The following is a 27,480-nucleotide window of genomic DNA, read 5'->3' on the forward strand; positions in this document are numbered from 1 at the left end:
GCTTATAGCAGCTTCCAAAAATAAATTGCATAGATATTTGGCAAGAGAGGGGGGGGGGGGGAGGGGGCGTGTGCGGCAAGAGCTGATGTTTGACATGGTGTATGTGTTTGGCATCTTCCTCCATATGGGTCACACTGTGGCCTAGCATGTGGACAAGTATCAACAACAACTGCAATACAAGTGGTTTACATGTAAATCTCCTAAACCTATCATGGAGAAAGTGCCCTCATCTATACAGTATGTTGGATGGTATGAGCCCTAGTAGAGCGCCAAGAGCTGCATATAGCATATCATACACACAAGACAGTTCTCCATTTCATAAAAGTGTTTGTACACGGGAGAGGGGGAAACCTACACAACTGTTATCTCCCCCAAGTGTTTTAAAGACAAGGCTCGCTGTAATAAGTGCTTGGGCAGTGATATGTTTAAAAGGGTTTTGCACTTTGTTTTAACTGATGATCTATCCTCTGGATAGATCAGGGGTCCGACACCCGGGACCCCCGCCGATCAGCTGTTTAAAAAGGCAGAGGCGCTCCAGTAGCGCTGTGGCCTTCTGTTTACCGCCGGCCCACTGACGTCATGGCTTGTATCAACTAGCGTGGGCGTAGCCAAGCTCCATTCAAGTGAACAGAGCTTAGCCGCGCCCATGCTAGTTGATACTAGTCGTGACCTCACTGAGCCTGCGGTAAACAGTAAGAAGGCTGCGGCGCTCCTGGAGCGCAGCTGCCTTCTCAAACTGCTGATCGGCGGGGGTCCCGAGTGTCGGACACCCGCTGATCATCTATCCAGAGGATAGATCAGTTAAAACAAAGTGCAGAATCCCTTTAACAATGCAGAGTGGCACTCCACTGCTACTCATTTCCATCAGGGAACCCTGCCTAGAAAAATAAAGTGGGGTACATACATTATGACTCCAGCACACACAACGTGCACATCTTTAACCTGCCTTACACACACACACACACACACACTAGTGGCATCCCTTATGATACAAAACTTTGAGCCCTGGACTGAATTCACCGCTTTGAACGGTAGCCTTACTTATAACATCAGTACCTTACCAGTTACATTACATGCCCCGACACAAAAATTATAAGGGCTGATCAAAAGTGCATTGATTGAAGAACATATGGTCGCAATGTCTTAATCCCAGCTGATGACAATGGGAGAAAACATCCAGAGGTCCGGATGGCCCATGTGCATGAGGTTGCTGAAGGGAGAGGTGCTCCACTGGAAGGCTGGGACTTGGTGCCACGTGGGGCCATTAACAGCCACCATTTTATGATGCTTGGCAAATTCATAGCTTGTCAGCTGTCAAGGGGAATAGAGAACATTCAATAAAGCCCAGCTACTGACTAATATTCAGATTTTTTAGAATCAGGGCATAATTGTAGCAATATGCCGTTTGGACAGCACCCACCTTCATATCTGTGCCACCATGTTGCCGTTGACGCATGGCTCCGAATGGATATGTTCCATTGGCAGGGTTAAGATCAGAGCGGGCAGAGATTGCATTCTCTCCATTTTGTTTTGGATCACAACCTTCACAACGTGAGAGAGGATCGTGGAGAAAATCATTGTATCTGAAAAAAAATTAAGAGTACACCATGTTTTCTTACAGTATGACAGCAGTCAGTAAGGTACTAAGCCACCAAATGTCATCCATCAGGTCATGTACACCTCCTCACCTCATAAGTCTGACCATAGATTGCAGGTCCTGCACAAGCGTCTGATTCCTGCGGAATATTTCTGCACGTGGAGTTTTTGAATAACTGAACCAGTCTCCATACTTTTTCAAAAGATCCACTTGCCCACTTGCATTAAAAATCTCTTCAAAGTACCTATAAAAAAATAAAATAAAATGGTAGGAGACATGAATAAGTGTTTCCAGACACCTCAGACTCAACTTAGGCTTCCATTCTTGCCGACCACATCATATATGCACTTACGGGACATTGTAGCTTGCCCAGTATCCAGTTTGATAAAGAAGATCAGATTTATCTGCTGTAATCACCATACCCCTAGAAATATATATAAAACAAAAATCACAGTAGGTGTGGAAGAGTCGCACAATATTGATGAGCATACGTTCTAATGTCTCTGCACGGAAATGGTTCTAGACATCTCATCTGATAAATATATAATTCTTTTTTCTCTTGAGGAATTCTTTTGAGGAAGCTCACCAGTTACCCTGGAGCTTAGCCCACTGACCACCCCTCAGAATGGCAATAACCAAGATTATAGTAATAATGGCTGGCTCACAGTAATTTGCATACAATGCCACCATTTAATATATAACCATACATAACTCTACATTTACATTGTCTAAAAAAAATGCCTTGGATCGCGATGGCTTGATTGTATCACTCCTTGCTGTGAGTCTTCTCACGTATGAGTGTTAGACTTGCCGGGATGCCAAGCAGTTGGATGGAGTTGCGTTATGCCAAAATTCTTTATGAATGACAATCCACACTGTGCGTTCGAGTACCGCCACCAGATGGGTTTCGGAACTAGTAGTTCCTTCCTCAGTGGTGAAAAAGCAATAAATGGCTGCTGGAACCTAACAGCCGAGTTTTAAACCAATTTCCGGACCGGATCATGATGGGAACAACCTGGTTCATAGGTGTCAATACATATTATACCTTTAACTACCGCATCCTATATTTGTGTCAATACACATAATACAAATTAATGCGATAGTTAAATGTATTAATAATATTAGTAGATGTTTTCCTATATTTTATACCATAAATGCTGGATGTCAATACACACTATACATTTGACTGCCACATATTGATATTAATAGATGTTCTGAGGGGTGGTCATCAATATCAGATCGTCAGGTGTCCAACACCTGTTTGAAGAGGTGGCGGCGCTCCATGCAAGCACTGCACCATCAAGAGGTCAGGCAGTGTAATGACGAGTTCTTTCTCCAGTATGGCCTACACAACCCCTTTAATGCACTTGCACTAATCCCTCTCATTCACATAGAACACTTAATTATCACTTCCAAGACACCAGGATGAAAGTAGATGCAAGCATATGACTTACGGAAGCTGTTCTAGGACAGTGAGAAGTCCTCTTGGTGTCTCTGGGCTTCCTGCATTGAATTTGTTGTAGTCCACAACCATCCACTGATTATTGTACCTAAGGGAAACATAGATACAAGAAATATGTACAAGTGACCAAAAGTGAACAAAAATGAAACCGCTGTCTAAAATTAGACATTTAGGCCCCTTTCACACGGGCGAGTTTTCCGTACGGGTGCGATGCGTGCGGTGAACGTATTGCACCCGCACTGAATCCTGACCATTCATTTCTATGGGGCTGTGCACATGAGCGGTGATTTTCACGCATCACTTGTGCGTTGAGTGAAAACCGCAGCATGCTCTATATTGTCCGATTTTCACGCGACGCAGGCCCCATAGAAGTGAGTGGGAAGCGTGAAAATCGCATAGCATCCGCAAGCAAGTACGGATGCCGTGCGATTTGCGCGCACGGTTGCTAGGAGACGATCGGGATGGAGACCCGATCATTATTATTTTCCCCTTATAACATGGTTATAAGGGAAAATAATAGCATTCTGAATACATACTGCATAGTAAAACAGCGCTAGAGGGGTTACATTTTTTTTTTTTTTAACTCACCTTAGTCCACTTGATCGCGAAGCCGGCATCTCCTTGTGTCTCCTCTGCGCTGAACAGGACCTGGGGTGAGCTGCTCCATTAAATACTGGTTAAGGACCTTTGATGACGTCACTCTGGTCATCACATGGTCTTTTACCATGGTGAATCACCATGGTAAAAGATCATGTGACGTACCATGTGATGACCGGAGTGACGTCATCAAAGGTCCTTAACCGGTATTTAATGGAGCAGCTCACCCCAGGTCCTGTTCATCAGCAGAAGATACACAAGGAGATGCCGGCTTCGCGATCAAGTGGACTAAGGTGAGCTAAATTATTTTTAATTTTTTTTTAACCCCTCTAGCGCTGTTTTACTATGCAGTATGTATTCAGAATGCTATTATTTTCCCTTATAACCATGTTATAAGGGAAAATAATACAATCTTCAGAACATCAATCCCAAGCCCGAACTTCTGTGAAGAAGTTCGGGTACCAAACATGCGCGATTTTTCTCACGCGAGTGCAACGCATGACAATGTTTTGCACTCACGCGGGAAAAAAATCACGCATTTTCCCGCAACGCACCCAGCTCTTATCCGGGCAAAAAAACTGACACCCGTGTGAAAGAGGCCTTACTGGGTGTCCTGTATTTGGGACCACCCAGTAAATGTCACAAAAAAAAATAAAAAATAATTTAATAGCCTCCTCCTTTGCATCACACTGGAGGCCTTTTTGCACGTTGCAATATACAGGCAGTTATTGGAAACTAAACTGTTTATTGATCAGAGGGGAGAGCGTATTTACACACAGCAATCATCCCTTCTGTATAGAGATGAACAATCACCACCGAGATTGTTTATCCCCATATACAGACTGACTGTGTGCCAGCAGCACAAGTCCGTTTACACTGGACAATAGGCTGCGGAGAAACAATGATTTTATCTGCCGAATACAAGATGTGATCGGTAGCCTTTACACTAGGCAAATATCAGGAAGAAAATATGTGTTAGCAGAATGAGGTGGCTCTACTAGTCAATAGGGATGGGATGGTGCTCAATATTGAGTGTTAACTCCAACACACCAAAAAAAGTTAGAGATAGTTATGGAAGATATGGCACTCAAATATCTGGAGGACTGCTCAAACATTCGATTTTATTGAATTCAAATCTTATAATATTCAACAGGTCATACTCATTAAAAAGATCGTACAAGATACGTAAATTGTACAGAAAATAAAACACAAAACAGATTCGTCCAGTGCTTGCTAAAGAACTTCCTGGAGCGATATCATTCCACATTCATTTTGATCGGAACAAACCAAGATTTGAGCATGAGGGACACCGAAGTAGCGGAGATCAGAGGAAAAAGCCGCACTTAGTTTTGGGGGTAAGGGAGCAGTACAGCTCATAAATAGGTGGGATGCCACCATAGAGCTGGAACCCCGAACAATTCAAATTGCGATTAACTTGTGAATTAATTTGTGAACTATTACATAGAGTTTTCCCTATGGAATATTGGCTTTGTGAGTCACCCGAACATACGGTGTTGGATTAGTACAACATCTGTAACTCACAGCTAATAATCGAACTGGAACCAGCTCCTTTTTTCTGTGAAAATCTTACAAGTGTACTACAATATATAATCGGCGATCGTTGACATCGAATATCCAGTGATCATCCAATCGAAAATCAGTTTTTAATATTATATTCGGTATTGTGGTGGACATTTCAATTGCTGTCAGGCCTATGCGATCAACCAGTTATCCCATGCCTCAGTGATCTTCATATTGAATCATCATTTTAGTGATGTTTTATTTTCTGTACAATTTACGTATCTTGTACAATCTTTTTAAAGGGGTTCTGCACTTTCAATTAACTGATGATCTATCCTCTGGATAGATCAGCTTCTGATCGGCGGGGGTCCGACACCCGGGACCCCCGCCGATCAGCTGTTTGAGAAGGCAGCGGCGCTCCAGCAGTGCCGCGGCCTTCTCACTGTTTACCGCCGGGCCGCCCGCCCACTGACGTCACGACTAGTATCAACTAGAGTAGGCGCGGCTAAGCTCTGTTCACTTGAATAGAGCTTAGCCGCGCCCACTCTAGTTGATACAAGTCGGGTGTCGGACCCCCGCCGATCAGAAGCTGATGATCTATCCAGAGGATAGATCATCAGTTAATTGAAAGTGCAGAACCCCTTTAAATATATGACCTTTTCTAATGAGTATGACCTGTTGAATATTATAAGATTTGAAGTCAATAAAAATCGAATGTTTAAGCAGTCCCCCAGATATTTGAGTGCCATATCTTCCATAACTAAATATCAGGAAGAAGCATTGGTCCTGCCTGATAACTGCCCCGATTCTCAGCCCTTGTAAACGGCCTTAACTACTGAAACACAGTCCCTCGTGACAGGTTATACACCTTCTCTACTTACGTTCCACTATTAAACTCTTTGAAGATATTAGCCCATTCACTTCCTCCTGTGGCCAGTCTGTTGGCTACAATATTCCTTAGCCACTCTAGGACAGAATTTTCTGGCTGGATGTATTTCCAGAGATCAGGATTGCTGTTTCCAATGGTTGTCTCCAATGTAACCTAAAAAAAAAAAAAAAAAAAAAAAAAAAAACACACAACACACAAACACACTAATTATCTTCCATATCCTCAAACTATTACAGGGATTGTCCTAGTTCCCCCAATGGCACTAAATGTAAGAAAATATAAGATTAAGTCCTGGCGTATTTACAAGACTGTAGCAGTGATTTGTTTTATGGCTCATGTGATCGCTGCAGCCACAACAGTATATGGCTTGAGACCAGCAATTGGCTGCACACCGGTATAGTGGGGGACACAGCACATCTCTTCTGCAGCCGTATAAACAAAACGCGGGCGGGGAGCGGAGCATGAAGCTGCATCGCTGGATACAGCAATGGAGGAACTAGCTTCATTTTTTATTTTGTTACATTATTGGCATTAGGGAAGTTTGCAAAGAACTCTGACAAATTAAAAAAAAAAATAAAAAAAAACAACGTAAAACAGATGAGTGAATGCAGGAAGTATTGTGGTGGACAGAAGAGGTAAAAACCCCAGCAAGGTCCAGAACAATACTGTTGTACATATAGCTACTTACAAATAGGGAATTTGTACTCACTAGCCCGCTGCTGAGTATATAAAAGTCATCACCGGAGAAGATGGTTCCTGGGTAAGAAGAAAAGGTCTGAACGGAGCCTGGTACCACAGAGTCTCCTGCAGAGGGAAGAATCATGTAACAGTAGTTTAAATAGAATATGAAAATAGCATTTTTATTTTACTCACTTCTATAGCGCTGACATATTCTGCAACGCAGACCTCATCACTTGCTGTCCCCAATGGGGCTCACAATCTAAGCTCCCCATCAGGGAGGAAACCCACCAAAACACGGGGAGGACTGTCCTTGGTCAGATTCCAACCTAGGGCCCCAGCATCTCTGGCAACTACTAATTCTAGAGGTACTGTAAGATGGAAGGTAAAGGAGCAGACAACGGGAACATCTCCTTTGGAAGGTGTACAATAAATCACATGAGCGGTTTCTTCGGCGTCTCATTCAACAACCCCAGATTTTCAGTTGCGGAAATTTCCGCAACAAATCTGCTGTGTGTGAATATACACCCAGGGGCAGATTTATGAAATTGCCTTGTTTCCTTCCCATGGTAACCAATCACAACTTAGCTGTCATTTTACCAGAGCGCACTATGAAATGAAACCTGTGCTGGGATTGGATGCTACAGACAGTAAAAAGTCTGTTTTTCTTTTATTTTTCTTTTTTTTCTTTTAGACAGTTTCATAAATCTCCCCCTTTGGGTCCACACATATTGAGTCCTTACAATTTCTGGAAAAACTGACAAAATGTTGTCATCTATCAGGGACAGAGAGACTGACGACAAAGGGCCCCTGTGCAGGACGGGTGTTTAGGCCTCCATCCCTTAATAATCTATATGCACATAACATACATGTGCACACTACTCACAAGTACTCATGCTCACGCTAAGTATATACAAATTACACATAAATGGTGTATATTTACACAAGTATTTCCTTCTATACACACAGATACACAGTTAAAGGGGTTTTTTGAGTTCAGGGCTGAACCTGGATATAAGCTACTCTTTAGGCCTCATGCACACGAACGTTGTTTTGGTCAGCATCTGAGCCAGTTTTTGCGGCTGTCCGCATGCCATTGCTCTTGTCTTGCAGACAAGAATAGGCAGTAATATTATTGCAGAACGCACGCCATCCGTGTTTTTTGGATCCGCACTTTGCAGACCACAAAACACACAACGGTTGACATTGTAGGGTACATATTAGTGGAGCATAGAAGCATTTCCTTGCTCCGGTGCTCCCCCTTGTCACGCTGCATTGCAAGGCTCTGTTCTGTGCTGGAGAATTACCAGGCTTCGCATCACTGTGCTAGGTGGAGACTTCTGCCTAACAGTGAGCCCGGTAACTGTATAGATGGGTGATCTCTAGTACTGCCGGAGGCAAGAAAAACCGGAATTAGACTTACCGGTAATTCAGTTTCCATGAAATCACCATGACGGCCACAAGGAGATTGACCCATGACCTCTGTGGGGGCAGGAAACAGAGAAGAGGTTAAATTGCCCCCTCCCACCACCGCACCTCAGTGTTCCAAAGATATCAAGTGCCAGAAGTGTCCTAGTATTTCCCAGTATTACACCATACCAGAAAAATACCGGTGAAAAACAAAATTTCAACAAAAGAAGGGGAGGGAATGTATGGGCCGTCATGGTGATTTCATGGAAACTGAATTACCGGTAAGTCTAATTCCGGTTTTCCCATATCATCACCATGACGGCCACAAGGAGAGTTATAAAATTAATTTTTTATGGGTGGGGGCAACCGCTTGGAGAACCTTCTGACCAAAGGAGAGGCCAGAGGTTCCAGACAAGTCCAAACGGTAATGTTTCACAAATGTGTGAATACTAGACCAGGAGGCGGCCCTGCATATATCATCCAGGGAGGCCCCTGCTCTTTCAGCAAAGGTAGTGGATACAGCTCTGGTAGAGTGAGCTCTAATATTGGAAGGAGGATCCAGATTCTGATTCTTATAACATAAGGTAATAGTGTCCTTAATCCATCTTGCAATGGAGGATTTTGAGGCCCTGGATCCCTTATTCCTTCCAGCAAATTGGACAAGCAGACTGTCAGACTTCCTGAAGTCCCTAGTGGCTTCCAAGTATCTAATGACTGTACGCCTAACGTCAAGGAAATGAAATTTCTCTTCCTCCTGATCCTTGGGATTGTTGAAGAAGGATGGAAGTAGGATCTCCTGGCCTCTGTTGCGGTCTGAGGCCACCTTTGGCAGGAAACCTGGGTCTAGTTTAAGCACAATCTTATCCTCAGTGATGGTAAGGTATGGTTCCCTAATGGAGAGAGCCTGAATCTCTCCCAGTCTCTTGGCAGAGGTAATTGCTATAAGAAAGGCAGTTTTGAATGAAAGCAACTTAATTGAACAATCCTCCAATGGCTCAAATGGGGAACACATAAGATTGTTGAGAACTAAATTTAAGTCCCAGGTTGGGCTGCGGGACCTAAGCGTGGGTCTCAGTCTACGTGCAGCTCTAATGAATCGTTTGATCCATCTATGGTCTGCCAGGTCGGAATCAAAGAAGGCGCTCAATGCCGAAATTTGAACCTTTAAAGGTGGATGGAGAGAGGCCCATGTCCAGGCCCCTTTGTAGAAATTCCAGAATTTTCTGGATACTGGGCCCCACAGAATTTGGATTCTCCTCGCCCGACCATGAGCAGAATCTCTTCCAGATCTTCAGGTATATCGCGGAAGTGACTTTTTTCCTAGAACATCTCAGGGTGGCTATAACCTGGTCTGACAGGCCCTGAGACCTTAAGAGGGAAACCTCAGGATCCAAGCCGTGAGCTTCAGGAACTCCGGATGAGGATGTAGCAAAGGACCCTGGTATAGGATGTCCCCCCTGAGTGGGAGTCTCACTGGTTCGTCTATTGCTAGCTTTAATAGAGGGGCGAACCAACTTCTCTTGGGCCAGAACGGAGCGATCAATATTACCGTGGTTCTCCCCTCCTGAATCTTCTGAATGACCCTCGGGATGAGCGGCAATGGAGGGAATGCGTACCCTAGATCCCAGCACCATTTTAGGGAGAAGGCGTCTACTCTCCAGGGATGGTCCCCGGCATTTAGGGAGCAAAATGTTTGCACTTTCGTATTTCTCCTTGATGCGAACAGGTCTATTGTAGGAAGCCCCCATTTTTGGGTTAGCATATTGAAGACCTCTGGGTTCAGTGCCCACTCTGTACGATCTACCACCTGTCTGCTCAAAAAGTCCGCTTCTAGATTCAGGGATCCCTTCAGGTGCATTGCTGAGATGGACTTTAGTTCCTTTTCTGCAAAGGAGAAGATCTCCTCTGAGATACTCTGGAGTCTCCTTGATCGAGTACCCCCTTGGTGTTTTAGGTAGGAGACCACAGTCACGTTGTCCGATAGGACTTTCACGTGCTGATTTCTTATCAATTGCTTGGCGGCGAGAAGGGCTTCTCTTACTGCATACAGCTCCCTGAAATTTGAAGACTGAGCAGATATCAGACGCTTCCACGTTGCCTGGAAATAGGCTTTGTCGATTTTTGCTCCCCAACCGGATTGGCTGGCGCCTGAATGGAAACGGACCTAGGGGTCTCTTCAATCCCCATCGTCGCTCTGACTGCCTTTAGCAAGTCATTCATCTCCTCCGAGGAAAAATAAAACTTGCTATTATTTTCGTATATTTCCCCCTCAGAGAGAGATGGATCATCCTCCCACTGCGTGGAAGTAGAAGCTTTATCGCCTGCATCCTCGGATCCGGAGGAAATAATCCTGGAACGCGGACGCTTGCGAGAAGGCTCGTCCTGGGGATCAGACGGAGCAACTCTATCGGCCCAAATTTCTTCCTGAACCACCGATCTGATATTTTCCATAAGGGACGATTGTTCCTGCTGGATTACATCAGAAATACATGCTTTACAAAGCTTCTTTCCATATTCGTCAGGCAGTTTCCTTGCACAAGAGATGCAGCGAGGAGGTTTTTTAAACTTTTTTTGCGCCTCTTTAGCCTGAAACAGATATGGAAATAGCGGTATCAGAAATAAGGCTTTAGCAAAAAAAAAAAAAGAATATCGTGCCATAAGACAAGCGGACCCCCAGAGGGATACTTACAGGAGGCAGAGGGGGAGCATCCAGCTCCATAACAGTTTGTACCTCAGGACCTGACATTTCTGTAAAGTAAAATGCAGCTGCAGTACTCACAGACCTCAGATCAGCGTCCTATGGCAGCTCCCGCCTTTTATTCAAACTGCTCTGCTCCTGCGCTTTACTTCCGGGTTGCGGCCGAACCCGGAAGTGACGTCACCGACGTCGGCGTGCGCACACGCCGGCCGGAAGAGGAAGAGGAAGAGGAAGATTGCGGCCCGGGAGCAGGCTCCAGACCAGCCGGAGCGAGTCCTCCCGATACCCCCCAGCCCAGCATGCGGCCGCCGGCGGACTGGGGGAGCTCAGACGAGCCTCAGGTAACCCAGGAGGCCCCTGGAGACAAAGAAAAAATAATAAAACAAAATCCTATCTTCATCTCCCTGCCGCCACAGGGAGACTCTTCTCTGACCCTGGCCACAGTGGGTACAGGAACACTGAGGTGCGGTGGTGGGAGGGGGCAATTTAACCTCTTCTCTGTTTCCTGCCCCCACAGAGGTCATGGGTCAATCTCCTTGTGGCCGTCATGGTGATGATATGGTAAAATGCTACTTTGCATAGTGCGAAGCACGGTACTATGCCGGCACAAAAATCGATCCCCCTTGTCACACTGCATCGCACAGCGAAAGGAGCATCGATGCAAGGAAATGCTCCACTAATATGTACTCTACAAGTAATGATCAGCTTATATCCAGGATCAGCCCTGAAGCTAGAAAACCAGTTCTGCTAAGAAAATGACGGAGTTTTATTGTTAAGTATCTCAATGAGGGAAGAGAGAGTTTTATCTTTTGCCTTATTCACCCCTACAATCACTATACAAACAACTACTGTCAGGGTGTGCCAGATACAACCGTCAGGTCAGCGCCTAAGATGATTTCTAGGACAATATCTCTGGATTCCTCATTTACTTATTTTGGTCCCTCGCTTGATTTCTTGGGGCGCGGAATTATCATGGTCACATGTTCTCTGCAGCCAGTGACTGGCTTCAGCAGTAACATGGCCAGAAGTAGCATGTTACTGCTGAAGCCAATCTCTGGCTACAAAGGAGCATGTCATGTGACCATGCCCATGCTCCACCACGAAAAAACAAGCCAGAGACCAGACCATGGACACAGCAAAAGGCAAAGGTGGACCAGACCGGTTGGGAACAGGCAAGTATGAATCTTCTGTTTACAGAGATAGGCTGCGGGGGGGGGGGGGGGGGGGGGGGGGGGGTTACTCTTCATACAGTAAATCTGCACCTCGCCTTACGTTACACGGCTATCACATTTGCCATCTGTCATATGTTTAAATCTAGATGCAACTCATCCTTGCTCACCACTGGGGTTAGAACGAAAGGGAAGTGTGTACTTCTTGACGATGCGCAACATGGACTGGTAAGTGTTCCAGGTTACATGAGACACCAGGAGATCTTTATTGCCAGGAAGAAGCTTGATGAGGGCAGAGCAGGACCCCGAGCCCAGCTCTCTGGAAGCATCAGTCTTATTCAGAGCAGCTTCTAGATCTTCCAAGTCACCACCAAGTTGAAAGAGCCTGTGACAGGAAAAGATGGACAGAAACTCAGCCAACGTCACACAAATGTCAACACATTTCATATTCTATAAAAAGTATATATTTTGGGATATGCGGTATATGAATATAACTGATGAATAGTAACATAGTATATAAGGCAGAAAAAAAGACATCTGTCCATCCAGTTCAGCCTGCAAGATGATCCAGAGGAAGGAAGAAAAAAACACACACACACACACACACACACACACACACACACACACACAACACTGAGGTACAAGCCTATTTTCCCCACTTAAAGGGAACCCATCACCGGGATTTTGTGTATAGAGCTGAGGACATGGGCTGCTAGATGGCCGCTAGCACATCCGCAATACCCAGTCCCCATAGCTCTATGTGCTTTTATTGTGTAAGAAAAAAAACGATTTGATACATATGCAAATTAACCTGAGATGTGTCCTGTACGTGAGACGAGTCAGGGACAGGACTCATCTCAGGTTAATTTGCATATGTATCAAATCATTTTTTGTTTTTTTTACACAATAAAAGGCACACAGAGCTATGGGGACTGGGTATTGCGGATGTGCTAGTGGCCATCTAGCAGCCCATGTCCTCAGCTCTATACACAAAATCCCGGTGACATTCCTTTCCGACTCCAATCAGGCAATCAGAATAACTCCCTGGATCAACGACCCCTCTCTAGTAGCTATAGCCTGTAATATTATTACGCTCCAGAAATACATCCAGGCCCCTCTTGAATTCCTTTATTGTACTCGCCATCACCACCTCCTCAGGCAGAGAGTTCCATAGTCTCACTGCTCTTACCATAAAGAATGTTCTATGTTTGTGTTCTCTTCTATGTTTGTGTACAAACCTCCTTTCCTCGAGACGCAGATGGTGATCCATATAATTATCAATTGTGACCATGTCAATTAAAAGAAGACCTGTAACCTCTCCTGACATGTCTACCTGCATTCCTCATGTAATAATTATGGAGCATATATTGTTAGACTCAAACTTGGAAACTTACAGGAACCCAAAGGGATTAAGGGTGAACTTTTTCTGGGGAAAGGCGATGCGGCCACTATAGCTGTCCTCCAAACCTTTCAGCTGCAGCAGTGCTAGCCGAACCTGCAAATGTACAAATTCACTTTTTATTAACATAAAAACATATCTGCGACAGACCAAAGATGTTAGGCTCTGTTCACATCCATGATATATCTTCCATGGAGTCCTTGGGGTATGGTAGAAATTTCTGTTTTGACAGCAAGAATTGAGCACCATGACGGAACTGCCTACAGATCCCTTGACGGATGGGCCGAACATCAGTGTACACAGAGCCGTAAAGGGAACCTGTCACTAGGTTTGGGGCCACCAAGTCGACCGTATGCCGTTATACAGATTACAGTTCTAAACCTGCCGATATCAAAACCATAAGTGTAATTGAACCTATAAAGTTACCAGAGAGGAGTCCGGGACTCATCTCCCGAAGCATGGAGGTGCATATGCATTGCGCAAATGAAGTGTAGTGCACTCCACATTGCTTCACCGTGCATGAAGAATGCAAAAACAGGCAGTATTGGAAGCCTTAAACCCTGCCGCCCCAAACCTACTGACTGGTCCCCTTTAAATTCTTTTACGGGTGAATAAGATACATGATTACTGTAGAAATTCAGAATTTCTCTCATTGGCACCAGTCAGTGACGGTCTGAGGACACTTGCACATGTACCATTTTGGCTGTGGTTTGACCACCACAGCAGCCAAGTGTTATACTGTAGGTGATGGGATTTGGAGCACACCTTCAAAACTATGCAGTTTTCCAATTACATTGAATGGTTTTGCGGCAGATTTTCCCATGAACTTTAAAGGCGTTTTCCAGGATTTTGTAGAGGCACATGGAAACCTGCCTCTCCAGTATGCAGCAGAGCCCTTGTGCTTGCGCTGCTCCTTGGTGCAGAGGCGCAGGTGCAAGATGTCCGACCCTGTCAATCATGTGGTGGTGGGGAGCTTCTTCAGCCGTGGAGACAGACCCTCACAGCTGAAGAACTCTATTTGATGAACAAATTGATTTCCTCAACCCTCAAGATAGACCATCAATATTTGATCAGTGGGGGGGGCAGATTCCCGGCAAACAACCCCCCTTCCTCCGGTGTGCTTGGTAAGCTGGGAGGAGGCAGCAGATCACCGGACCACCACAGCCGCTTCAAACAGCTAATGGGATAGGCCATCAATATCAACATTCTGGAAAAGCCTTTAATAGGGAGAACCATCGTATTAGGGTGAAAGACACATCAGGATGGAAGGTGGTTTAGGGTGGGCCGCGTTGGACATAAAAAAATAATTAAACAGTTAAAAAATATTCTCTCACTTTGCTGTTGTCAGGTGTCACTACTTCTCTTTAATAAAAAGGTAAAATAGAGTTCTCACTGCTTATGCAGCACCACTATATTCTGAGTCCCTGTCCCCAGGGTGCAGGGCACAGTCTGATGTCACCACTCCGGCTCGGGGGAGGCTTCGCTTTACCTGGTGCCAGTAATCCTGATCTTGCTCTTTCTCAATCTGTTCCTGCATCCAGGCTAAATTGGCCTCCAGATAGTTATTCAGCCTTTCGCAGTATGGAGTCTGGTACTTATAGGGACCACAATAACCGACCATGGTGTTCATCCAATGCATGTAAATAAGCTGCAAATATAAAAATAAGTCATTTACAGACCACTGAGTGATTTTTGAAAACCAATGTCATTCTTCAGCTTTCCGATCTTTAACACTTGCTTCCTGAAATCCTCTACTCCCTCTTTTTATTAAGTAATAGCCCCAGACCACTGAAAGGTTGTCTCAGACGTAAACCCTTTCAAGACGTGGCCGCTGGAGCGATCAGCTCCCCGCAAGCAGTCGATCTCACCAGGGGAAGCCTCGGCCAGACACACAGGTCCCCTATGGCAGCCGCTGCAGAAGAAACGTAGCCTTGAAAAACAGGAAAAATACAATTCAGAGAAAAAAAAAAAAAAAAAAAAAAAAAAGAGAAATCCAGCACATGCACTACGGATAAAATCCACTCTTTACTATAGCAGACCACTGCAGTGATTTTTGATGCTGCAGGTGGCTAAATAAATCACATTACTTGTGTTACAGTTTATATGATTTCATTGTAAAGTCTTCTCCTGTAGCAGTAGATTTAAAGGGTTTCTGTCATGAGAAGTAACATTATGTAGCTGACCGATATTAGTGATGGGCTAATGTCAGCACTACATAACAGTGGCCTCTAGGTGCTATTAGGGCGTTGCTTCAGCACCTAGAGGCTCGGATCTACGCACCCGTTTGGCACGCCCAGGTCCAGTTGATTGACTTTCGAGTTCTCCTCAGTGTCCTGTTTTGTATTCAGCGCAGGCGCAGTGAGTGAAGGACGCGCTCCTGCTGCCGGCTTCCTCACTGCGCCTAAGGAAGGAAGCTGGCAGCCTGCGAGCATCTTTCCTTCACCGCGCCGAATGCTGAACATGCTGAGATTTCACCAGAGCACAGGGCTGGCAGACAGATGTGAGCGCTGCCTGGCCCTGTCAATCAGAACTTGGAGGGAGGCGACAAAGGTGGGAGAACGGAGCCTCTAGGAACAGGAACAACGCCCCACTTCTCCTAGAGGCTAATTAGCATATTATAAAAGTTAGATTTCTGGCGTAACGGGGGCATAGATAAAAGTAGGAATAGGCTAGTTAGGTTTAGCTGACATTAGCACATCACAATGTCAGCTAGCTTAATGGGGTTAAATCTGGTGACAGAAACCCTTTAAAAGAGTTTGTCAAGAATTAGAGAAAACTTGGCCATTCCTTCTGAAGACAGTGCCACATTCATCCGCAGGTCGTGTGTGGTACTGCAGATTAGCCCTATTCACTTCAATTGAGCCTAGCTGCAGTTATACATGCATCCCCTAGGTCTGGTAATATTTCTAGCATAAAGCAGCCATGTTTTTCGAAACCTGGAAAATCCCTTTAATCAGCACAAACTATAAAGAAACGAATGTGCATAGCGTTTCAGATGATCAGCATTTTCCACTCTGTGCCTCCTTCAGGCCAAAGGACATGGCTGTCATGCTACAAATTGAGAAGCAATGCTTTTGGGGAGGGTATATCTCTGTACTATGCCATCCAGATAGATTTATATGGAACTATGGGAAGCTCCAACACATACCACCTTGAAGGGGGTTGTGCCATATGCACATAACCGGATCTGCATTTCTTGCAGACCCATTGACTTCATGTGGCCAAGTATAAGACGTGTCCCATCTCTTTGCTTAACAGACATACAGATGCGGAAAACAGACCGATCAGCAGCGCGCTTTCTGCATCCGTATGTCCATTCCACAAAACTATAGAATATGTCTGAAATGCATTGGCACTGGAGTCAATGGGTCCAAAATATATATATTACACACAGTCATGTGCATATGGTCAAAGTATCTAATAGCCAGGTACAGCAAACCGATCTCTGGTAGCCCCGCAGAAAACGCATGGAGCGGTAGCACGCAACACGGCCTCTCCATTCATACATGCTGGTGGGGGTCCCGGTGGTCAGACCCAGATACTTGTCCCGTGTACAGCAGATAAGTTTCTGTCTTGGCACCTACTTCTGGATAAGAATACGGTGCGGCATAGGAAACCGTATAACACAAGTGCCTATGGTTCGGAATTAAAAGTCCCAAGACACTGCCTTGTTGATCTGACGGACATATAGCATGCCACCCGCCAGGAAAGTGCACACGCTCCTCCATGACACCTACCCGCTGCGTAACTGCCGCTTCAGCCATCCCCGCCGCGTAGGCCTGAATGCTATCATTATACTTCGCATTGCTCTCCAGTTCCAGTATTGCCCACCTGAGGAGAAAACACACGACATAACATAACACAGCCAGCCGCTAGCAGAAGACCAGTATGGATGTAGCAGAGCTGAACTGTTTATTAAGTGCACGGGCACATTGTGAGAAGATAATGCAGCAGGCTTACTGGCAGTCCTATGTAAAACCACAATGCGGTAGTACAGCTGGACCCTTATTATGTTAGACTTCCTTTTAAGAACACAGAAACTCTCACTTCCTTAAATACCCATGATTCAGGCAAACATGATCCACTTCTGCTGGGTATCCTCCTCTAAGCATGCAGTGCCCACTATCATGTGCCCCACACAAGGGCACCCTGTACCCTAGGGGCGATCTCTATGGAAGCACTCCCAGCTGACACAGCTTTGCTCTCCCTCCGGTCCTCCAGGTGCCTATGGGATAACACTGCAGCCCAGGGCACTCACCCGTTGTCCTGGATGGCGTCCTTCAGCACTGCCCAAGCCACCGCATCCGCCCTCCTCTCCGGCACGGTGCTGAGCTTCCCGGTGGTCTCATCCAGGACGACGGACACCTCGGCGTTCTGCGCCCACCCCACAGAGGGAGCCAGGGCTACGAGCAGCAGAATAAACCGAGCGGCCATCTCTGTGCTCACGTGATGGAAGTCCAAAGTCACGTGAAGTAGTCTCCCAGCTGACACCTGCGGGAGGAGGAGCCTCGTGTTAACCTCTTACTGTCCGCGGCTATGTTCGGCTGTGGGTCCAGGGATGTGTTGCTTTGCTGTCACCAGAGCACAAGCTCTTTTCGCTCACGGTTTGGACTGTTTAAAAAAAACAACAACAAAAAAAACCTGCTAATCCCAGACAGAATCTGCCCTATCAGTAAAGGCTACTGTTACTTTAATAGACCACGCCTATTCTATCCCACACCGGCTAGGGGGCGGGGTTTGTCAGACTCAAGAATGTGTTCGGTCAGCTGATCCGGCAGCGCTGGCTCCAGTGTAAACAAGTGCCACATACCGCAGCATCGGCTGTCCTGAGGCATGCGCCTAGGGGTCAGACACTGATCCGGTACCGCACAGGTAATGCGCCTCGCCTAGGGAGGGGGAGAGGGGGGCTGCATAGTTCTACAGGTGAGCACCAAGGAGTTGTCTTTTCCTTCCAAAATGCAGATCAGGCCTTAACCCTTTCTAATAAAGTTTGGTGACAACTTGGCCACTAGAACAACTGCAAGACTGTTAACCCCAGCTGTCCCCGAGCTGGAGGACCCCCCCCCCCCCCCTTCCTCAGATGCAGGTGGGCAGCAGGATTTGTGCTAAACATGGTGTGCCCTGATGTATGTTACTGCTTCCCTGCTGCTATTCTAAAGATGTCCCATCACTGGGGGTCATTGGTAGTCTGATTCATTGAAGAAGGAATGGTGGTCCTAATGTGAAGGGGTTGTGTCATCGCATACATTGGTGGCACATTATGCCACCAGTGTCAGAGGTGCGGCTCCCACCTCTGGGACCAGGACCTACCAAAGTGATTGAGTGCGCTCAGTAATTTCTGGAACTCTCATAGAAGTGAATGGAGAGCAGACCCCACATACACGGCTACCCCTCCATTCATCTTTGGGTGACTGCAGGCAGTAGCCAAGCCAGCTCTTACTAGAAAGCACTATTTTCGAGAAGTGAGTGCTCTCTCATTCACTTTTGGGGGCCATGAAATGAGACAATCTCTTTAAGTGTTTATATCCTCCAGGGACATTTCTCCTGGTCTGCTCCTACAACAAAAACTAGTGAAAGTCATACATTGTCATGTCCTCTCTGTATCCCAAAACAGAATCTTTCTACGATTTAAAGGGGTTGTCTGGGTTATTTTTTTGTTCTTTGTATGTTTCTAACTAGGCAAATGTAAGGACTTTACAATTCACTTACTTTATCTCCAGTTGCTGCTTTTTCAGATTTCACTGAGGGTCACATGACCTGTGATTTCAGCTTTTCTCACAGCTCTGATGATGTTTCGTGCACAAGCCTGAGAGAGCAGATATGTGCCTGTACACGACACCTCACTGTGCTGGCCGCACCCCCTGCACTGCGTCTGCTGCTTATTGCTCTCTCCATGAATTATTAAATCTTTCAGCTGCACAGACTCAGGGCTGAAGGCTTTACTGAGTAGCTGCAGGCAGTGAGGATACAAATGCTGGGCACAGGAGCTAACAGAGAAGTTCTGCAGAGCATTGCACAAGAACAGGTAGGGGGAAAATCCTGTGTGTATCAGTAGTGTCATTGTACAGCTGGGACCTGTAGTCCTACACATACAACATGCTGCTGAGTCTCCCAGCAGGCAGACATGTCACTTAGGGCAGCACTTATATTCACTCCCTTTGCAGAGAAGGGGGAGGGGCAGAGATGATTGTTAGTGCAGGTAAACAAAGGGCCAAAAGAGAACCAGGGAAATAAGGAAATAGATTTACTGTGCTATATTTTTTTTCATAACTCAGACAACCCCTTTAAGCTTCTTCTGCTTCCTCCATCTTGTCACATGAATACATGAATATGATGTCTCCATAACGCTTCCACCCTCCCTAGACCTCAAGCCTGTTGTCTTGGATTTGTACTTAGATCTATAGGTTCTTCTTCACATTCAGTCCATTCCCAAATCCTGCTGCCTTCACCCAAACACCATCTCTTGTCCCCCCACTACTGACACTGCTAATACACTCCTCTAGGCCCTAATCATTTCTCGCCTAGATAACGCGATACTAATTGCCGTTCAGCTAAACAGACAAGCTCTGCTCAGTCCTTCATGAATGCAGCAGCCAGGCTGACCTATCGGTCCGGCAGTTATGCTGACGCCGCTGCTCTGTTACCCATTACACCGCTTGTTTATTACAAAATTGCATTAAAAACTCTCCTACTAGCCTACAAGGCTCTCTACAATGCTGGACCATCGACCATCTCACTCATGGCCGTTTACCAACCTACTCTTGCTTTTCACTCAGCCATCACGGTACGGACTGGCTCACCAGGGTACGATAGGATCCTGTGCTGGCCCAAGTTCTGACACTATGATGGACCCCTTATAATACAGGGCCCCTGAGGTCTAGCAGAAGATAATATGGAACTGACCTTGGAAACATTGGGCAGATAACTGCTAACACGCGTTCGTAGGAATGCTCATTAGCGATTATCTGCCGGTTTAAAGGTGCCACGATTACCTGATGACTGAGCGTTTCGCTCAGGTCATATGATTGTGCGGGCACCTAAATCATTGTTTACCGGCAATAGATCCTGGCTTTAGCGATCACTCCTCCCCATACTGTGGAGGAGATGGCTGCATGTAAATGTATTGGTCCCCTTCACTGAGGAGCAGGCAGTTTTCAGGACGGAACGCTTCCTTCCCGACAATTGCCCTCTAAATTGTGAAGTGTAATGGGGGCTTTAGTCTTGAATTTGCAACGGTAACAAAAGTGATTTAAAAGTGAATGTGCATATGTTCTGTGTACACAGAGGTAGGCCCTCAGAATCCGTCCTGTGGTGGGAACTTCAGTCCATCTCTGTCCGTGACCTAGGACATTCATCCTCGCACTCCTATCTGCAGGACTTCTCCTGGGCTGCACCCATACCCTAACCGTGTCCTAGACACATCCGGACCTGGCCCCAAATATCTGACCTCCACTAACTACCCTGCCCACATCAGTTTGCACTGTATATGCCCGTCGGATCAGATACTGGCTGGTCCATCCAACTTTATTTATATCACCCACCCCAACACAAGGGACTGGTCCTCTGGACAAAATGTAGAACATGTGCCTGTTGAGTCATTCCTCCCACTCTCCTTTGTCTCATTGTTTAGTCTTGTCATTTTTCTTGTGTGTTATTTCCCCAAATGCAGAGCTGTAGGAATAAGATTATCCGAAATATATTTGGTATCGATATATTTATGGATGTCATGTATAATCGGTAAAGGGTATGGACACCTTTTGGGGGCATTTTTAGCATTTTACTTTAATCATGTTTTCAGTTGGCCTTTATAAACACATTTTTGTTTTTTCAACTTTCACTTCATTTACGGATTATTGCTCTATGCCTGACACTGAATCAATCAGGGAGCTACTCTGATGGTAGGATCTGTAGCCCTTATCTCTGAACTCCTGACAGCTCCTAAACACTCATTATGGCCCCTTTCACATGAGCGAGTTCCACACTCCGCACTTGCACTGTGAGTATGCAGCAGCTCTCGTCCTGACCTCCCAGCCCTCACAGGGTCGCATAGCTTTATATTGATTTATGGTGCTATGTAGGCTACTTTCACACTTGCGGCAGAGGATTCCGGCAGGCAGTTCCGTCGTCGGAACTGCCTGCCGGATTCGTCAAAACGCATGCAAACTGATGGCATTTGTCAGACGGATCAGGATCCTGATCCGTATGAAAAATGCATTGAAGTGCCGGATCCGTCTCTCCAGTGTCATCCGGAAAAACAGATCCGGCATTTATAATTTTTTAAACATTTTTTGTGGTCTGAGCATGCGCAGACCGCAATGCCGGATCCGTTTTGCCATTAATGCATTTCAAGTGTTCCGGAATTTTGGACTGAGATAAAACCACAGCATGCTGCGGTATTATCTCCGTCCTGAAAAGGCAAAACGACTGAACTGAAGACCTCCTGAACAGATTGCTCTCCATTCAGAATGCATTAGGATAAAACTGATCGGTTCTTTTCCGGTATTGAGCCCCTAGGACGGAACTCAATACTGGAAAAGAATAACGCTAGTGTGAATGTACCCTTAGAGTACCTAAATGTACTGGATAACAATTACATAATGCTGTCAGTGTTATACAATACATTCCAGAACTGTAAGGGTTACATAGCATCATAAATCATTATAATACTATGTGACCCCGTCAGTGCTGGGAGGTCAGGACAGGAGCTGGAATGTCTGAAAGGTGCCTATAGCTAAATTCTTATCAACGGATGCAATGATGCATAGTAACCTGCCACTCCTGACATTAACGCCAGGAACTTATGTACCCAGCCGGCGGCCACAGGTTTCCTTAGATTGCTTCTAGGGAGGTATTTTGTGCTGCTGTGGCAGTATTATGTGGCATTTGGTGCTGCTGGGGCAGGATTTTGTGCAGCTTTGTGGTATTAGCTTCTGCTGGGGGTGTATTGGCTGCACTATGCTATTGCTGGCACTGCCTACTTGTGTTGCCCTAGCCTGCTGTCCATTTGGACCAGCCTACGACATGGGGCCACTTTTAGTTTTTTCCAGTCTGCCCTGTCCATAGCCTTTAACAGTCAGGAAAAGGTAAGTTGGGCTGTATACCATCTTACTGGTTGGTAGTTAGATCGGGCATATCAGGGGGTGGTATGTAGATAGGAGGCTTGTATACAGTGTGGTTTGTGGAAGACGTAGATTAGATCTTTGTGACGCTGCTTGATCAGAACCCCCTACAAGACGCATGCTCTGTTTTTAGATGATTATAATAATGTATTAATTGTGTTTTTTCTTTTTTTCCCCCCCTAGTGTTCGCCATTCAACAGAAGCCCCCAAGCGTCTGACAGTCGTAAGTCTTATGTCTATTTGTGTAATGCTGAGGATCCAATAACATTTTGCCCAAAAGAAAAGTCACCCCATGGTTAAAAAGACCTTCTGCTCCTGTCTCAACATAGCAGGATATGACTGGGAATGATGCTCAGCCAATCACCGGCTGCAGAGATGACCCGCCTCAGCCAGTGATTGGCTGGGTGGCATTCCAAGCCATATCCTGGTGTGTCGAGACCTCAGCAGGGACCTGGGCATTGCCAGAACGGCATCGGTGGTGGATCATTGAGGTTTGTGTATTAGCAGATTTATTTTATTTTAACCATTTTATAGCCACGGGAAGACTTTTTTTTTTATTATTATTTTTTTTTAAATTGAATAACCCTTTGAGTCCACAGAAACAACTTATCTTGAGCCAGATGGTTTAGACCGGGGCTCCACAGTAATTTATCACGCAAGACATCACAACATCACATGTACTGTAATCCATTGGGAGCACATGACCTCTCGTGTACATAAAGTGTCAAACATCCACTATATCCTGCTGGATTTTGTGCGATAATCGCATGAAACCAATCGCTTGCTCCTGCCGCAGGGAGCATATGTGATATACGGTAAGTTTGGTCAGCAGTTGCACATGAGATCGCATAGTAACGCATCACATGCAGTATGTTATACGTTGCCTTGGGGCCCTGGCCTGATACAGTTCAACCAATGTTAATAATTCTTGATAGAAACTTCCCAGACTTATGCTGGTGACTTTAATGGGGAAAACTACTGCATTCATAATAATAATAATAATAATAAAATATATATATTATAATTATATATATTTTTTTACATGAAGTGCCACAATTCCATAGAAACAGATCAAGGAACACTTTCCTAGAACATTCTTTCCAAAACTGCAGAATTGGTGTATTTTTATGGATTTTTTTTTTTTATCATGGTAATAGTGCAGCTCTCTGTCATAGCCTCACAATCCTATGGGAATATACCCTTGGTGAGCACCAAATCTCTTATAACTGAAAGTGACAAAGTGAATAGTCGGCCCATATACTGTAGTTCCAGACCCTTGGTCTTCATTTGAGGTCTGATGAACACTGAAGTATTTGCTGTAGACACCACTAACGCTTATTTTCTGCTTACGTTTTCCACGTCTGATCAAGAGTCTCTCAAATCCAAGCGGATTATTAGAAGGTGTATGGCTTGTGAACCATTCCTTATGAGGAGCAAGGTGTGGCGTACAGTCCCTTTTAATATGCACCTTTACGGTTTCTCATAGTGTTGTATAATCTCTACTGAGATGCCATAGCTGCTAATGACAAACTTCTTACATGTGATCAGAAATAGCTACAAGGTTTGTACTCATTTTTACACGTAAACGTAAAGTGGGGAATTTATTAAGTGTAAGTTCACATTTGCATGTAAGGGATCTGGCAGGTTGCTTTGGCAGAGAACACCCTTCTGGAGTTCACCAGATCCGACCGAGCTGAACACCACTGTTCACTGCCAAACCCCATTGACTATAATGGGATATGGCCGCTTTCCGGCATAAGTGGCAGTTTTCAGCCAGATAAAAACCATTGTATGCAATGGTCTGTGGCCGAAAGCCTGCTCTTTTGTCCTACGGTGAATGGCAGCACCCGGCTAGGCTGGATCTGGTGAATTCTGGCAGATCATTCTCCGCCATAGCAGCTTGCCAGATCCCTTAAATGCAAATGTGATCCTACCCTAAGGCTGTAGTTTGACACCCTAGTCCTAATCAGAAGTGTATTAGGCTGGTTTCAGACGAGCGAGTGTCACACTCCGGACTCGAAGTGCAGCTCCCGTCCTGACCTCCCAGCACTGCCGGGATCGCATAGCATTATATTGATTTCTAATCCTATGTAACCCTTAGAGGTCTGGAATGTATTGTATAACACTAACATAATGGTGTCAAGGTTATCCAATACATTCCAGAACTGTAAGGCCCCTTTCACACGGGCGAGTATTCCTCGCGGATGCGATGCGTGAGGTGAACACATTGCACCCGCACTGAATCCCGACCCATTCATTTCTATGGGGCTGTTCACATGAGCGGTGATTTTCACGCATCACTTGTGCGTTGCGTGAAAATCGCAGCATTCTCTATATTCTGCGTTTTTCACGTAACGCAGGCCCCATAGAAATGAATGGGGTTGCGTGAAAATCACAAGCAAGTGCGGATGCGGTGCGATTTTCACGCACGGTTGCTAGGAGACGATCGGGATGGAGACCCAATCATTATTATTTTCCCTTATAACATGGTTATAAGGGAAAATAATAGCATTCTGAATACAGAATGCATAGTAAAATAGCGCTGGAGGGGTTAAAAAAAAATAATAATAATGAACTCTCCTTAATCCACTTGATCGCGCAGCCGGCATCTCTTCTGTCTGTCTTCTGTGCTGTGTGCAGGAACAGGACCTGTGGTGACGTCACTCTGGTCATCACATGATCCATCACCATGGTAAAAGATCATGTGATGGATCATGTGATGACCGGAGTGACATCACCACAGGTCCTTTTCCTGCACACAGCACAGAAGACAGACAGAAGAGATGCCGGCTGCGCGATCAAGTGGATTAAGGAGAGTTTAATTATTTTTATTTTATTTTTTTAACCCCTCCAGCACTATTTTACTATGCATTCTGTATTCAGAATGCTATTATTTTCCCTTATAACCATGTTATAAGGGAAAATAATACAATCTACAGAACACTGATCCCAAGCCCGAACTTCTGTGAAGAAGTTCGGGGTTGGGTACCAAACATGCCGATTTTTCTCACGCAAGTGCAAAATGCATTACAATGTTTTGCACTTGCGCGGAAAAATCGTGCATGTTCCCGCAACGCCCGTCTGAAAGAGGCCTAAGGGTTACAAAGCATCAGAAATCAATATAATACTATAGTGCCTGGAGGTCAGGACGGGAGCTGCGCTGCGAGTCCGGAGCGTTACACTCGCTCGTCTAAAAAGGAGTCCTAGAGTAGGATTGGCCGAACTTATTAAAGCCTCTTTCACACGTTGGTGATTCATAGGTGTGTGCTGTCTGTGGTAACCATTGACTTTCATGTGTGTTTTCACACATCAGTGGTTTTCCACGGACTGCAGGTCCATAGTGACACCATGGAGGCATGCTCTACTTTGTCTGTAAATATGGATTCCTCATGCACAATATCATCTATGGGTCCTTGAAAACCACGGACACAACACAGATGCCATCCATGTTTAGTCCACCGTTTTCACAGACCACTGATAGGAGATTTTCTGGAAATTAGTTTTCAACTGAGCAGTGTCCATGGAATACAGATGACACACGGAGGACCAAATACCAAACACGGATCCTACACTGATAAACCAATGACAATCTTGTCACGGATGTCATCACGGACATGTGAATGAGGCCTCTTAATAAATTTGTTGCATCTTGGAAGTCTGTGCACCAGAAAAGCTGCAGTAGATTTGGGCTATAATTCAGCCAGTTTCTAGATAAAGTAAATCTGTCTGGCCCACTTTATTTGTAATGTAACAAGCGGCAGAAAATAAAAAAAAGTCAACATTTTTTGCACAAAATGTTTAGTGTGCATACAGTTGAAACTTTTGTATGGTGTAAGTAGGTTGATAAATTCTTGAACCACAATAGATCACTGGCTTTGTATAGACCTAATTTGAAACCTCCAGATAAAAATCCAGAAGCTTGGTCAAATCATATGTAATTAAAATAAATAGCAGTTAATGGTTTTGGTTTTATGAATTATAATCTTTTCCCATCAAAGTTAATGTTATTCATACATCATTAAAAAGACCAATTACGTACCTTAGTGCAGTGGTTGGAAATACGGATGACACGCACCCAGGTGATGCCGTCTGTTCTATGGAGTCTGTAGGTCCATGTATGTGCTGGAAATCAATTTAACCAGAGATTTCATTGCGCATTGACCCTGTCCTTTTAACCCTCTCAGTTACAGTACGTACCTTACTTGTTAATAACATTTAGCAGACCATGACTGAAGTTAGCTGCTTAGCCATCGGTTCATGGATCTTGCAATGCCCGGAATGTCTATTGCATGCTCTTCTGGACACTTATACTTGAGCAGCGAGCGCTCTTCAAGGAGCAGCTGTTTGTATGAACACTTATTATTAATTGATTTGGAAACCTCTTGGGTAACAAGGCCACTACCTTATTATTGAGAACTGCAAAAAAGAATAATGGCCCTATTCTGCCACTGATGTACATGAGAGAGGTCTCTGAGTGTGAGTGGTGATCTCTTGTACAAGCAATGAAAGGTAGTGAACCTACTATACACATTCACCAATTTCATGTGGAATTCATGTAGGGAGATTCAATGGATATGCCTTTAGGTCATTTACTGAATGTACCTTGAGAAATGATGATGGAAGTCAAAGGAAAATCCTGACAGGTTCTGTGATGCATGCCTGAGAGACAGGAAAGGACTGCAGGACACAGGATATGAACTCATAGAAGGGTAAGGGCTGTTTCACACAAGCGAGTCCATTGCGGGTCTCACTCTCCGTGTGTGAGTGTGATCCTCCGTTCTAGACTTGCAGGAGCGCACGGCATTACATTGATTTAGAATGCTATGCTCAGTATGATTCTGTAGAGGCAAGGTCAAGCAGAGGAACCTAGCATTATAAATCTGTATAATGCTGTGCGCTCCTGCAGGTCCAGAACAGTGGATCATGCTTATACATGGAGAG

General features: G+C 45.2%; 2 protein-coding genes across 5 annotated transcripts in view; one reads left to right on the forward strand and one right to left on the reverse strand.

Annotated features, from left to right (window-relative positions):
* Window positions 1-725: 725 nt before the first annotated feature.
* Window positions 726-26,769, reverse strand: PLBD2 (phospholipase B domain containing 2). 3 transcript variants are annotated; one of them, XM_044275328.1, is made up of 13 exons: window positions 26,737-26,769; window positions 17,679-17,911; window positions 17,158-17,251; window positions 14,910-15,068; window positions 13,416-13,516; window positions 12,192-12,406; window positions 6,776-6,870; window positions 6,059-6,219; window positions 3,052-3,147; window positions 1,950-2,021; window positions 1,689-1,841; window positions 1,421-1,583; window positions 726-1,311 (listed from the first exon to the last, which is right to left on the reverse strand). In XM_044275328.1, the coding sequence occupies exons 1-13, from the start codon at window positions 26,752-26,754 to the stop codon at window positions 1,144-1,146; spliced, it is 1,728 nt and encodes a 575-aa protein (XP_044131263.1). In that variant the 5' UTR covers window positions 26,755-26,769; the 3' UTR covers window positions 726-1,143. The 3 variants fall into 3 exon arrangements, with proteins under 3 accessions (XP_044131263.1, XP_044131265.1, XP_044131264.1); XM_044275330.1 differs by lacking the exon at window positions 26,737-26,769 and adding an exon at window positions 26,579-26,661; XM_044275329.1 differs by lacking the exon at window positions 26,737-26,769 and adding an exon at window positions 26,579-26,644 and having other exon boundaries at window positions 17,679-18,031.
* SLC8B1 (solute carrier family 8 member B1) overlaps window positions 18,168-27,480 on the forward strand; it is a 50,131-nt gene continuing 40,818 nt past the window's right edge. Inside the window, exons 1-2 of one of the 2 annotated variants that reach the window (XM_044275331.1) lie at window positions 18,168-18,292; window positions 22,723-22,762. The gene's annotated coding sequence lies outside the window, so the exon portion shown is untranslated. Of the gene's footprint in view, window positions 18,344-22,722; window positions 22,763-27,480 lie in introns of both variants that reach the window. The other variant, XM_044275332.1, reaches the window with a different exon arrangement.

Source organism: Bufo gargarizans, chromosome 1 (assembly GCF_014858855.1).
Source record: "Bufo gargarizans isolate SCDJY-AF-19 chromosome 1, ASM1485885v1, whole genome shotgun sequence".
Taxonomy (NCBI): Eukaryota; Metazoa; Chordata; class Amphibia; order Anura; family Bufonidae; genus Bufo; species Bufo gargarizans.

Bases quoted from the DNA above. Each gene is read 5' to 3' on its own strand.
- PLBD2 (XM_044275328.1), bottom strand. The intron at 6,871-12,191 runs GTGAGCAAGGAT...TTCCCTCTGCAG, and splicing joins CTTTCGTTCTAACCCCAGTG to GAGACTCTGTGGTACCAGGC. The intron at 1,584-1,688 runs GTGAGGAGGTGT...ATTTTTTTTCAG, and splicing joins TCTATGGTCAGACTTATGAG to ATACAATGATTTTCTCCACG.